At 50.3% G+C, this 14,325-nt stretch overlaps 1 protein-coding gene across 2 annotated transcripts in view; it reads right to left on the reverse strand.

Annotated features, from left to right (window-relative positions):
* The window catches only part of PLXDC1 (plexin domain containing 1), a 71,361-nt gene that overhangs the window by 27,274 nt on the left and 29,762 nt on the right, over positions 1-14,325 (reverse strand). For both annotated transcript variants that reach the window (XM_032457903.1, XM_006176370.3), the window contains exons 7-9: positions 13,728-13,827; positions 5,027-5,122; positions 682-763 (exon numbers count right to left, since the gene is read on the reverse strand). In XM_032457903.1, the coding sequence (XP_032313794.1) occupies positions 682-763; positions 5,027-5,122; positions 13,728-13,827 (278 nt within the window). The remainder of the gene's footprint in view (positions 1-681; positions 764-5,026; positions 5,123-13,727; positions 13,828-14,325) is intronic.

Raw genomic sequence — 14,325 nt, forward strand, 5'->3', positions numbered from 1 at the left:
TTTCCCTGCTTCCAAAACCAAGCAAACACAGCTTTGTAGTTTGCCCCAACTTTCCACAGACGCCTGCAATTTCCACAACCTTGGGTTTTTAGGAAACCCTGCTGCAGCCTGACTGAGAAAGATCTTGAGGTGGTGTTCTGGGGTAATGGGGCTCTGGCCCAGTGGCAGTGGGTCTTTGGATCATCCCCTGTCTCTGAGCCGGCAGATCTCACACTTGTTTGTGGATGAGACACCATGTTAAAATGCAGGCTCGTGGGTTTCTCTCCCAGAGATCCTGATGCAGGGGGCTGGGCCCCAGGAATCTGCATGTTTAATGTGAGCCCGAGCTGATGCTGGGATGCTCCCAACTGTGGACCACTCTTTGGGAAGGCTGGCCCAAGGATGAGCCAACCCTTCCAGGTGTGAGGAGGGAGCTGCAGTAGCTGGAATCTCCAAACTGTCTTCCAGAAGTCTAGTGTCACCACAGGGTGAAACAAAGTCACCTCGATCAGTCACAAGCCTCAGGGAGAAACTCACTTCTGTGATATTCTTGACCTGAGCATCAGAGTAGTCCTGGCCAGAGATACCTTCATGTAGACAGTGAGGCCCGAGACAGGGAGCGAGGCCGTGCCACCTCTGCCCCACCCCTCGGCCCCTCGCACAGTCTGCCTGCGGGACCCAGAGGGCAGCCTGGGTACAAACCTCTGGAGGACGTGGCACCAGCTGCAGTTGAAGGTCAGGTCTGAGGACATGCAGGCGTCACAGCTCCGATGCTGCAGGCAGGCTGCAAGAGAGAAGAAGGCAGCAGCCCGTCGGCGTCAGCCCCTCCACAGGCCTCCAAAAAGGTGCTACTTTCCTGAACGCTGGGCCCTTACAGAACTCGGGAGGCCCCAACCAGCAGGGACGGGACCCTAGCGGTCATCAGTGCCACCCTCACTTGAGTCTGGCCCTGATTTCTCCAACTCTCCCTCTCCACCCTCCCTTTCTACCCCTGTCCTTCCCTACCTCCCTTCCTTTTGTCACCAGGAGGTGAGGCCCTGAGCTGGTGCTGGGGATTCAGCAGGAACACCTGGTACCTGCCTTCTTGGGCCTCACAGTCATATGGGAAGACAGACACTAAACAGATAATCAAACAAAAATAACTACATCATTAGCATGGTGATGAGGCATCTGAAGGAAAATTACAGGGCGCCGTAAGCACATCCAAAAGGATCTCACCTAGTCTGGGAAGTTATACTCCTGGGCCATTGCCTACAATTGCAGAGTTGGAAAGGACCTTTTTTTTTTTTTTTAAGGTGAATGCAGGTTTATTTAGAGAGATACACACTCCACAGACAGAGTGCGGTCTGTCTTACTAGAAGGGAAAATGGCTTAGGAGATACACACTCCATAGGCAGAATGTGGGCCATCTCGGAAAGGTGAGAGGGAGAGAGACTGAGACATGTGGGGTGTTTAGTTTAAAGTAAAAGTAGATACACACTCCATAGGCAGAGTGCGGGCTGTTGGAAAGGATCTTTTAAAATTGAGATACATTTGACATATAACATCATGTGAATTTAAGATGTACCACATGTTGATTCTGATACATTTATATTGCTGTATGTATGATCGCCACATCATCGCTAGTTAATGCCTCCATCACTTCACATCATTATCACTTCTTCCAGTGTTGGGGAACAATTAAGACTGAGTTTCACAGCAAGTTGAATGTTTGTATACAGTTGCATTGTCTCCAATCACTGAAAAGGACTTTTTAAGATGTCCTGATTTGACCTCCACTGAGTGCTGGCCAGGAGTGCTCAGTCCCCCTCCTGAGGACAGTCCATGTGGCAGGACTGCCTGCTCCTGGCCTCTCCAGCTCCTCTCGCCTCCTCCTAGGGAAGTCTGGGTGCTGAGTCTTCGAGGGTAAACCAGGCATATGTGATTCTATTCCTTTCTTCTCTCTCTTCTCTTGGAAGTGAGCTCTTCCCAGGGGGTGTGCTGACCTCTCTGCTCATCCAGGCTTAAATCCTCCCTGGGAAGTGACCTGACCTCTTGGTGCCTCAGTACCTCACTTGTAAAAGAGGGATCAGGATGCTCTGCGGTGGACCTGCTGTGAAGAGATAGCTAGAGAGGGTTTATAACAGAGCCGGCCACACGGTGAGCCTACTGGATGCTACCTGTTATCAACTATTGTCCATTTGTTCCCCTCAATATACCTAGCAGGTGTTCATTCACTCATTCATTCTTCCAACAAACATTTTTTGAGCGTCTCCCCTGATGCTGGAGATGCAGCGTGAACAGGGAAAGACAGAAGCACTGCCCGCCTGGGGCCCACACGCGAGTGGAGGAGATGGCCAACAAGTACACAGACAAATTAATCTACACGAGGGTTCCCAGTGGTGAGAAGGGCTGGGAGAAAAGTAGAGAAGAACAGGAAAGTGGCTGACGTTGAGGGGGGTGTCTTATTCAGGGAGGTTGGGAAGGCAGGGACTAAGAGAAGGGAGGAAGCCAGCCGGGCAGCTCTCCTGCAGGAGAAGTCTAAGCAGAAGGACCCCTGCGTGCAGAGGCCCTGGAAGGGCACAACCCAGGGATGCTCCCAACAGCAGCCAGAATGCTAATGGGCAGTGCACGATGGAGAAGTGGAAGGTAGTAGGCATGGGGAGGAGCGGCAGCTGGGGTCTAGCAGGGAGGGCTGAGTCAGAGAGCAGAAAAGTTAGTGGGAGCGGTTGCTGGAGGGTGTGTGGACCCCTAGCAGAGAGGGCCAGTGGGGCAGGAGTATGGGGGCTGGAGTTCCAGTGCTGTTCTTTTGCAGTTAAATGCTACCCACTTAAGTGAACCTGAATGACCTCGGAGAGGCAAGCAGCTGCCACACAGCCCATGCATTTTATCATAAGGACAGACAGGCGCTGACCTGGAATAACTGTGCAATATAAGGGCTCATCTGATGAGCAGCTGAACAGAACACATCAGTAGCAGCAAGAAGTGACCCCTCACTATAGAGAATGACCACTCATTTAATAGACATCGCTCGCATTTCTTCACCCTGTGAGTTGCCATGGGACTCTACCACAGCCCCATTCATTAGGGAATCGGTTTGCATTCCATGGACCCCCAACAAGATGGCAGCTGGGAACCAGCCATCAGTGAGTGGAAGGAAAGCTGCTGTGGGCACAGCGTGGTCACCTTCAGTTGCCTTGTGGGAGGAACTGGCTGTAGGTGGCACTGTGTCCTTTTGTCTACCAGGGCTTTGCAGGCTTTGGAAGGGTGGATGGAAAGCCATCTGCAAGAAATAAGCAGGGACTGGCCTGGCTGGAGAATGAAGAGTTCTGGCTGTTTTGTTCTCTGGTCCATCCAGAGAGTCTAGAGTAGCGCCCAGCAAGTGGCAGGCAGTTAACAGAATCGATGTATAGTTGCTTTTGTCATCCTCATTTGACAGAGGAGGAAACTGAGGCTTGGAGAGAGTCCCTGAGCTAAGAGTGGCAGGTCTGGGTTTGGACTAATCTGTCTAAGCCAAGAGCCTGAGTTCTTAGCCTCAAGATCCCACTGTGGGTTCCACCTCCACCCCAGGCCACCTTTTCATGAGTCTCTTTGAGAAGAAGGACCAGCCAAGAAGTGTGATGGCTTAAAGATAGTGCATCCACATCTCTGGAAGAATTTCGGCTAAGTATACCCCTACCCAAAGGTAAGGGAGAAAGCCTGAGGCTGTAAGATGCAGAGTTTTCTGAGGACAAAGCTCACCAGCCTCCCAGGAGCTGAGATCACAGCCTTGGCAGCACTGCCCCCTTCCCCACATGGGAGCCCCTGACCTGGTCATTCCCAGTGACTCTGGAGGTCCCTTAAATGACTCCAGTTAAGCTGAAAAAAAAAAAAAAACCCTGGGAGCCTCGTGTGGTATTCATAAAACCCACTAACCTTTATTTCTCATCTGCATTTCAGATGTCCTGAGTGCTATTAAACGCTCACAAAATTCACTGGAGGAGTGGGAAGTGGCTTAAATGTACAGACAGTGTCCCAGAAATGCGCTCCCAGGATGTTTCACTTCTTCCACCCGGGCAGTTAGCCCTGCCCTTGGATGTCCCTGTTCCTAAATGCAGTTTATTCATTCCTGGGACTGAAGGTTGCTCTCACCAGTCCTTGAGGAAGCCCTTCCTAGAGAGAGAGCAGCTGCAGCGGGGCTGGGGCTGTGACTGCAGAGGTCCCGGCCCTATGACTATGTGTCTGGGACGGTCCTCTTTTCCAGGGGAGGACACCTGCTGGGACACGGCCTAGCCTTTGAGAAGACCCTTCCTTCCTTCCTCTTCTTTTTTCTCCACCTCCAGTTCCCAGAACCTCCAGGGACGAGGAAGCTGGGAGGTGCCATGAAACAGGAGAGAAAATTGAAATTGAAACTCTCTTTAAAAATACAGAAATGTGAGTGCTGTCCTTCCCCTCATCCTCCCCAGCTGCCCTGACCACATCCTGAAGAGCATCCCACCCCGATCCCGTGGGGTCCGCAGCCCCAGCTGGGGCCTCGGAAACGGTATGTCTTCAACTGCAGATGAGTGGGGTGCAGAAGAGGGAAGGGACCCAGCCCCCTGGTTCTGGGAGGGCTGCTGGCTAAATCCCTTTACTGCCTTCTGCCTAGGGACACCAGCACCACCTCTCCCCTAAGGAAAACACAATGATGAACTTATGGATCAGTTCAGTTCCTGGATTATCTTTTCTGGGAGCTCAGGCTAAGTTCCCAGAGGTACCTCTTTCATGGGTTTCAATTATGTATTAATAACAACAGCTGTCACGTATCAAGCACAAACCACGCCTCAGACCTGCGATGGGCCAACTGATGTCAGAGCTGCCATTTACATCCTCAGCTCTACTGCCTGAGGCTCTAACCCTTACTGTAGCCCTAGGAGGGAGGTGGTGTTGGGCCTATGTTACAAATGAGAAATGGGGCCCCAGAGAAGTTAGGTGGCCATTCCTAGACAGGGGTCAGCGGAGGGCCTATGAATGGAACTCAGTGTGACGCCAAAGCCCTTTCCAGGACAGCGGAATGCCTCCTCCCATCAGAAGAACAACCCCTACTTACTTGGCAATGGGGTGAACTCCACGGCAGATGTGCTGGTGATCTTGCTGGGGTCCAGCTCCACCCGGTGGTATTCGAAGATGGTCCTTCGTCGAGATTCTGAAACAGAGACAGAGCCTGTCATGGGGAGCATCTCATGGCCAGAGGGCTTCGAGGCCTGTACCTGGAGCCTGACAGCTGGGCAAGAGATCGTAGTGAGTGGAACCAGGCATTAGTATACAGCCACTGAGGTCAGGAAGTAAACCTATCAACCTGGGATAATGATGTTGAAACCTCGGGGAGATAGGAGGACAGGGGCTGACCTTGAGAGGAGAGTGTTGTGTTATAAGCAGGTTACAAATGCAGAGGCCCAGCTGTTCCCGGGGTCAGGACACAAGGGATCCCACATTTCTGCATGCCTCTGCACCTTCACAGCTGCTGTTCCCGTGACCCATAATGTTCTTCCATCCTTTCTCTCCTTGTCTAGTTCACCCTTCCAGATCCAGCTCAGGGCCACTTCCTCTGAGAAGCCTCCCTTGACCAGTCCCCTCCTATTCATGCCCTCTTCCCACTGCACTCACCACGTTGTGTGGTCATTAGGGTCAATTTGGAGGGTGGGGGCCATTCGACTGTGATCATCTGGTCCTGAACCTGACCCACAGTGAGCCCTCTATAAATGTCTAGAGATGCACAGGCTGACCTTGGAGAACCTCTCCTTTCCTGTATGAAGGGCAGAGCAAGATTCAGGGCCTGGAACCAGGCCTATGTCCTGCCTCAGTCCCTGCAGAAGCTTCCTACAGGACCTCAGAGTCAAGAGACCTGAGTTTTGAGACGAGTTCTGCTCCTAACAAGCTGGATAAACTTCGGGCCTCAGTTTCCTGTCTGAAAAGTGGAAAGACAGAAATACTGGATACAACATCCTTGGGAGGAAAAAGCTGGGATTGTAGATGAAAAGACTTTTCCTAACATGGCAGTCTGAGATGCTCTGATATTTCCCACCACATCCCCACGCCCATCTAAGAACCATGACTTAGGCATCCTTCATTTCCAAAAGGCAGGCAGCCAGCTGCTGAGCTTCGTGAATGAGTTTCCCCATAAGAAGAAAAGGCCACTTAGTATTTGGTCTGCCCAGCACCCCTTCTGCCTTCTGGAAACAGAAGGAAGTGCCCCCAGTCTCTTCCTCCATGTGGTCTGTACTGCATCTTCTTCTGTGACCAATCAGAAACCTTCCCTGAGACTTTTTTTTTACTGTAACAAGGGGGCCCTTTGCACTCCAGTAATGATGCTGAGAAGAAGCATGCTCAGATTCTGTTCCAGCCTCATGGGGAAAGCCAGAGAATGAAGCCACCTTGTGGAGTGTGGCACGGAGTACTGATGGCGTTCTAGGCTCTGGAGTCCTGGGACCTGCCCTGATGCCCGTCTTCCCAGCTGTTAGCTCTTTGGTTCTTTGGTTCTTTGGGCTACTTCAGTATTTCCAGTGCACCCCTGTTCACTTAAGCTCGTTTCACTTTTTTTTTTTTTCACTAGAAGCCCAGAGTAGTTGAGGATATAAGTTTCTCACTCAGCTGAAGGTGTTTGGAGTAAAGTCTCCCAAGGTGGCAGCAGAACTCAATAGGGGCATCCATGAAAGGGAGGGTGTCCCTGTGCAGCCACTGGGCACCCCATCCCCCTGCTCCCCATCCTGAGCAAAGAATCTAGGGGAGCACCCGCTGCTCAAAAGAATATCCCAGCTATGTTCCTATCATTATTTTAGCTTCAATCCTGGAACTGTTCCCTCCTACTGAACCCAGAATTGATCTTCAGGTGGTCTGACCCCAAAGCACACTCTCTTCCCACCACACCCCACTGTCCTGCTGCAGAGCCTGGGGACACCTCAGCCCCAGAAACTTCGCAAGGGCTGCAGAATGTCCTTGAAACCTTCTGTTCAGTGAACAGGAAACTGTTCTGGTGCTGGTGGCAGCAAAGCTCCCCCGAAACCAAACAGGAGTCTGAGTCCTGCACTTGAAACGGGAGCACGACCCACTCGCATGTGCGCATGCGCGCTCGCGCCCTCGCGCGAGCACTCACGTTGATAAACACACAGGTTTGTAGGTTTGTTTGTTTTGTTTTGTTTTAAATACAAGAAGGGCCCCTTGCCAAGCAGGAATGGGTCTGAAAGAGATTGGGGTGAGGAAGGGCACCTTTCTGTAATTCATCTGCCCAGAAGCACTAATTTTCAATTCACCCACAGAACCATATATGTTGCAGGGCTTGCCCCATGTGACACCAGCTGCTCTGTGAAGGTGGCCTGGGCTCTGAGTGAGCCTGGGGGATGTGAGACATCAGGTGTAGGATGGGGAAGTTGCGGCTGCATCCCACCCACAACCCCCAGGTGTCATCTCTCTTACAGAATCACCTCTTTGAGCACCACAATGTAATAGGATAAAACAAATGTGAAACTCCAGGACTTCCAAGATGCCTGAGGCCATAGGGTCTAGACTCTGAGTAAACATTTCTTCCTTAATCTGCCTCATCTTTCAAGGCTCAGCTCAAATGGCAGGCCCTCCTTGAGGACATCCCCCTCCTTTGGGAGCTGTTAGTGGTCCCTCCTCTGCAGGGTGTGAGCTTCCCCCAAGGGCAGAGCCAGCTAGTTATTCGTCTCTGTCCCCGAGCCCCTCACCCCAAAACAGGGTCTCAGAACAGGGTCTCAAGAAAAGACTCTGAATGAATGAATGGCTTACAAATAGTCAGGAAAACCTCAGCAACTTAGTATTGAGGCGGGAAGCCCCATGAAAAGACAGGCAAGACCCCCCAAACAGGGTCACTACTCTCGTGGCGCACCATTCGGTTCCCTGGCCCAGAGGCTCTATCTCACTTCTTGCCTCTGAAATGGCTTACCCCTAAAATTCTATTGGTTCCCTGAGTCACTTCTGATTGGTTATTTCCTTCACTCCTGATTGGTTATTAGTTTCACTTCTGATTGGTCCACTTCCCTAACTTCTGATTGGTCCATTTGTAGTACTTCATTTGCATGGAGCTCACTCCTGATTGGTTATTCCCCTCACTCCTGATTGGTTATTTCTCTCACCCCTGATTGGCCTAGTTCTACAAAGCTTGTTCCTGATTGGTCAACTTCTGTTATACTTTATTTGCATATGATGTTACAAAGTGTAAAACCGGCAGCCTATAAAGGCCTGTGCAAACCGACAGACAGGGTTCAGAGCTTGGAGTGTTAGCTCATCTGGGCTCACTGGCGTAATAAACCTGAGTTCTCCAACTCTCGGAATGCTGCTTGGTCTCTTGCCCAAATGCAGGTTGCTGTCACAACTGAGCTGTAACACCCAGGTGTAACACATTTTTCTGCAACATTTCAACCTCAGGCTGCAGCACAAAGGAAGACCCTTCCTCCCCAGCCCACCACAGATTATGGCCTTTCTAAAAAGGGCAGCCCTGGTTGGACCACAGAAAGCCAGACCTGCCCTTTCTGAAGTTAGAGTTCAAAACTTTCAGAATTTCTCCATCTGCAAGGATGAGAAGGAAGGTGAAATGGGAGGAAAAAGGGAGTCAGGGTTGGGGCAGGAAGAAAGACACAGACTTGTCAAGAGAGCTGATTTCAGGGTTAGAGATGCACAGATACTGGGGAAGGTGGGGCTCCCAGCAAATTCCACACCAGACTCTATGCATGGGTTTCCCACCAGCTAGCTGGGACCAGAGCTGGGGATGTGCCTTAAGTGAGGGTGCAGTCAGAGATAGTCAGATGTCCTCTAAAAACCAACACAGCCCTGTCAGCAGGGCAGAAGAGGAAAGAGCGTGGGTGGGTAGAAACAAATTTCTGGTTAAAAAGATTCGCTCACTTTAACTGCCAGCTTGTACTTGTTTAAGTGTATGGTTTGGTAATATTTTTATTCCTCTATAAACAGAACCCTTAACATCCCCGCCTGTGTTATTTGCCTTGAGATTATCTTGCCAACATCTGGGGCTCACCCAAGGACAATGACGTCCATCTGCATGACCAACAGATCCCTTCTGGAACCGAGAGGGCGGCCCCAGAGCCACATTTCTGGCAGTTTGAGACGTTCTGTTTTATCTCTGCTTCGACTCACCAAAGATTCGGAAATACTACCGTCCAGGCACGGGAAGCCCTGCCTTGCCACCAAGAGATGTTCACAGCTTAAAAGAGAGATTTGCATGTCCCACTTTGTTTCAATACTAGATACCAGGGGGACAGGGTCGCTTTGGTCAGAAGAAATCAGACTGATGGGTCCAGCCACAAACTTCCCTCCAAAATGGTGGCTACAATATAAAAAAATAAAAGATGGTGGTTCAGGAAAAAGTTTTCCTTTACTCATTCAAGTCTTTCTTTGCTCATTTGGTTCTTCTTTTCATAATCATGAACTGAGCCCCAGCAGGGGACCCGAGAGAGATGAACACAGTCCTGTACTCCAAGGAGCTTTTGGCCCAGGAGGGGAGGCAGGAGGGTCCTCCTCAGCACAGAAAGTAGAAAAAGGCAGAGAGAAGAGGAGGGAGTCAAGTAGTACTCAGCGAGCAGAGTAGAGAGAAAAATAGAAAAGTGAAAAAGGGGTGGGTGGGGGTGGGGTTGTGCTGGGGAGAGGAGGGGCCCCGGGATGGATAAAAAACCTGCAATGAAGAGCAGCACCTTAAAAGATCCTTTATCGGGAGCAAGGAGAAGACATAAAGGGCCAGATCTGGTGACGACACCCGTGCCTCCCTCCCCCTCCCCCACCCGCCATGCCCTCCCTTGGCTGGTCCTCACTCCTCTGCAGTCAGTTCCGGGGCCTCCCCCCAACCCCTGCCTTGCAGCCCAGCACTAAGGCACAGCGCAGGCCTCTGCCACATTTCTGTTCTCAAGTCTGCCTTTGAAAGGAAAGGGAAGTTCTGGTAAAGGAGAAGACCCAAGTGTTAGTGTCATCCAAGGCCATTCTGGGACCAGTCAAGGGGCGCGGCTACCATTTGGAATGAAAATCCCTTATTAATCGATTCCATTAAATCAGAATCACTGTCAGTTTTGATGTTGGCTACATTAAAGTTGCTTTTATACTGTCTACGAGAGAAAAGGTGTCTTCAACAAATGAACAGAGGAAGTTATATTGATTCCTGAGGGCCCTTCCAGTCAAATAAAGCCTGTACCAGCGACCCTGCACGTTTGGCATGCCCCTGCAGACAGACGCGGCGAATCACACATGAAGCTTCTCTCTGCATCGAAGCCTACTCTGCAGACTCCCTGCTCCAAAGCCTGTGGAGTGGCTTCTATAAGGAAGTAATGGTAGGAGAAACTCTGGCTGTTTTGGGCATTTTCTTCCCTCAAACCCAGGAATGAGACTGTGCAGAATTCCCTCTGCCCTCAGGCAGGGCTGGGAGGAACCTGTCTGGAGCCTGGGGGAGGAGCTGGTCCCCCAGACAGTTCAGTGGCTGAGGGATTCTTTAAGAGTGAGGAATAAACTCAGCTCCTCACAGCACCCCAGGCAGGGAGCCAAGCTTGGGTGCCAGGACAGTGACACCACCCATTCTGTAGGACAGGTGGGTTGGGATAATGTGAAGATCCACAGTGACGATAGGGTCTGTGGACCAGAGGGCTCTCCCTGAACTTCTATCATGGTTATTTGGAATTTTCTGTTATTTGCAGCTCAATCTAATTCAAACTAATTCCCTACTTGCTGGGTTGAATGTCAGACCAGAGGATTCTGATCTCTTAAGCACATAAAAGCTATCATTCCCCAAAGCAGAGGATGTAGCCCATTTTAAAACCCACTAAAGGCCACGGATACTGTCCCAGAAAAATACACATACGTGAATATGCTCCACTCGCACCTCAATATTCCTTCCAGTGTCTATGCCTGGATCCCCAAGCTAAAAACCTCGGATAAAGAGAGATGCAATTATCAAAGCACTCACCCCTGAACTCAAGGATCAGCTCCTGTTCTCACTTAGGGTCACCAGAGGGCACAGGACAGGGGCTCTGCTACACCCATTCCGTTCAGCCCTCACGCTTGAATTCTTACTCATTTTTTCAGCACCTGCCCTGCTACAGGCACTGGGCTAAGTGCTGGGGCCACAAAGAGCCCCCAAGGAGCTTGCAGCTAGCTGGGGAGAGGGCAGATGAGCAGGCCAGTGTCATAAGTTCTATGTTAAAGCTCTTAACAAAGAGCCAGGGGGATGGAGGAGGAAGCCAGGAATTTTGCCACGTGGAGGAGGCAGTATCTGAGCTGGACCAATGGATGAGTAGGATTCTGCCAAGCGATAACAGGATTGGGGTGGGGGGCTTTTTACACTATGGACTGTGTCACAAAGATGCAGACAGCCCTTGGAGTGTTTGGGGAACACAGGGCAGCCCCCAATGGACCAGTGCTGTCGGGACAGACAGTGGTAGGTGACAAGAGGGTTTGGAGATGCGGCTACAAAGTTGGGCTGGTAAATATAACTAACACTGCTGTGTGTTATATATGAAGGTTGTTAAGCGAGTAAGTTCTAAGGGTTCTCATCACAAGGCAAAAATCTTTTTAAAATTTCTTTAATTTTGTATCTGGGATGATGGATGTTCACTAAACTTTGTAATCATTTCATGATATATGTAAGTCAAATCAGTATCTGTACACCTTAAGCTTAAACTTATACAGTACTGTATGTCAATTATCTCTCAATAAAACTGGAAGGAAAAAAAAGGAAAGGTGGGCTATTGTCCTTAAAAGCCAAATTACGGACTTTGAATTGAGGCTGTAGGCAGTAAGGAGCCAGAGAATGACATGATCATATCTGTCTGGGAGTGACAAGAAGGAAGGAGCAGCAGAGGGAAGGGAGACTGGACACGGGGCAGTATCTGGGGGTCAGGCTTGGGTTTCGCTCGGCTGGTGGACCCAGCATCTCTGCAAACAGCATCTGACGTCACTGAATCTAGCACGTCCCACAAAAGAGCCCTTGCATCTCCTCCCAGTCTCACAGATCAGGCGCAGCTGCCCTCCTGTTATTTCAGGTGGGCTGTGCTTCCTGCCCCCTTCCTTTACCCCACCTCCTCAAATCTCCCTGGCTTGTTCTAAAACAACCTTTCATTCCAGAATCACAGAGGAGCCTCAGATGCAGACACTCTCGGGGGATCTGACTTCCTCTAATTCACCCTCATTCAACAGCTGGATCCAACACACATTTCCTGAGACTCCGCTGGCCACAGAGCCCTTGAGGGAGGCATAGACTCTGCCCCCATGGTGCAGTAATGCTCAGGGAGGGGAAAGGGCCACGGATGCCAAGAACTGTCCTTCCTGCAAAATAGCCTGGGGTGTGTGCACACAGGGCTGTGGATTTCTGGGGAACTGAAAAGGAAAGGACTCACCCCTCTGGGTGGAATGGGAGTAGGTCAGATTTAGAAAGTCTCAATAGTGGACCCCAGGGTTTAAAAAAACAGGAGATTTGGGTTTCAGTTCTACTGTGTGACCACAATAAATTCAGTCCACCTCTCTGAGCCTCTGTGTCCTTATTTGAAAAGGGACAAATGTACAGATTTCATTTACAATGTTGTGAGGATTCACATGGCAGGAACTGAGGGGGAAATGGAGTCTTGCCACAATCACATGAAAACTCTTGGAAATGGATTTCCCCCTCATCAATCATTGAGGTGACTGTAACCCTAGCAAACACCTTGAGGGCAGCCTGTGAAAGACTCTGAGCCAGAGAGGACCCAGCTAAGTCATGCTTTGCTTCCTGATTGACAGAAATCCTGAGATAATATGTTTGTTGTTTTAAGCCGCTAGTCTTGGCATAATTTGTTACACAGCAGTAGCTAACTAATACAATCAGGGTGATAGTGAAACTCTTTAGCAACCAGCTCTGTATGGGCATTAACCAACCAGTCAGAGCAGATGCTGACTGGAGCAATGGAGCAGGGTCTGAGCCATTCGCTAGAGCACTGGGAGTGCAGAGGGGGACAGTGAAGGGGTAAGTGAAGTGGTGGAAATTAATCTTATGGAAATACTCACACAGGGACATAAAGGTACCTATTTGCAAGAATATTCACTGCAGTATTATTTGTTGTAGTGAAAGATTAAAACAACTGAAAATTCTATTCCCCAGGGGACTCGTTGAATTAAGGTCTATCCGTGCAATGGGCTATCACACAGCCATTGAAAAGAATGAGATTTGTGCTGATGTAGAATGATGGGCAGGATATACTTTGTTCAGGAGCAGAACAGAGGGCATGATACACCATCATTTGTGTTAAATATACATACATATACTTACCCAAAGGCTTGTAGCTCTAGAAATAACCTGGTAGCCCTGGTTGCCTCCAGGGAGGGGAATAGGTGGTAGAGGGGTGGGATGGCACAGGGATCAGGGACAGGAGAGAAACCTAATTTTCCTGTCTCCTGTGATGCCCCTTCTATCATCTGGGGAGGGGAGGCAATTATGGTTGTGTCCTGGAAGGACTCATAAACCCTCATTTGGTATCTTTGGAGATTTTCTAAATGGAAGGTGTGCTGAGTGGAAGGGCCCTGGCTCCCCTGCCTCTCAGTCACTAGAGAAGTGCCTCCTACTGGAGATTTTATTGCAAAAAAGTGGTTCCTCTGCTTTAATGAAGAAAAGTTGGAACTCGCTCTGCCCCCTTTCTTCCCTCAGTTCCCACTCAGCTCTTCCGTCATCTGTCCACTCCCTGCCACCACCATCACCCCCACCAGCCTGGCTCAATCCGAGCTGAGTCCAACCCCATCCAGGGATCTCCGCTGGATCCCTGGAGACTCACCTGGCACTTCCGGGGATGGATTGAGAATCATGAAGGCATCTGACAGTCCTGCTTTGACGGGGTGCTGGGATGAGCTGATTTCCAGGACGGACATAGGGATCTGCAGCGGGAGAAGAGGCTCCATCTACCCCACCGCCCCGATAATCTTGGGCTAGCCTAGACTTCCCCTCTGAGCTCCAGACCCATCTGCCCACTTGGTGTTGCCTCTTGGAGAATTCAAAGACATCTCAAACTCCATAGGGCCCCATCCAAATTCCCAGTCTTCCCACACCATCTCCAAACACATTTCCTTTTTTCTTTTCTCCATCTCTGTGTGTGGCACCTTCATGTAGGCAAGAGGACTGGGAGTCACCCTCGCCCCTCCCCCAACCCCTTCCTTCATTTCCCTCCTTCTCCATCTAATACACCCCCAATCCTGTTAATTAGCCTGCTAGCTGGCTCCCAAATCCATCCAGTTCTCTCCATCACCCCCCCATCCCCCAAGCTGGCATCACCTCTCACCTACATCATCTCCCAGCATTCCCTCTGAGCCCCAACTCTCTGTCCTCCACTCTGAAGCCAGAGTGATTTTTAAAAGGCAAATCCAGTTGTTCCCCTG

Source organism: Camelus ferus, chromosome 16 (assembly GCF_009834535.1).
Source record: "Camelus ferus isolate YT-003-E chromosome 16, BCGSAC_Cfer_1.0, whole genome shotgun sequence".
In the NCBI taxonomy this organism is placed as follows: domain Eukaryota; kingdom Metazoa; phylum Chordata; class Mammalia; order Artiodactyla; family Camelidae; genus Camelus; species Camelus ferus.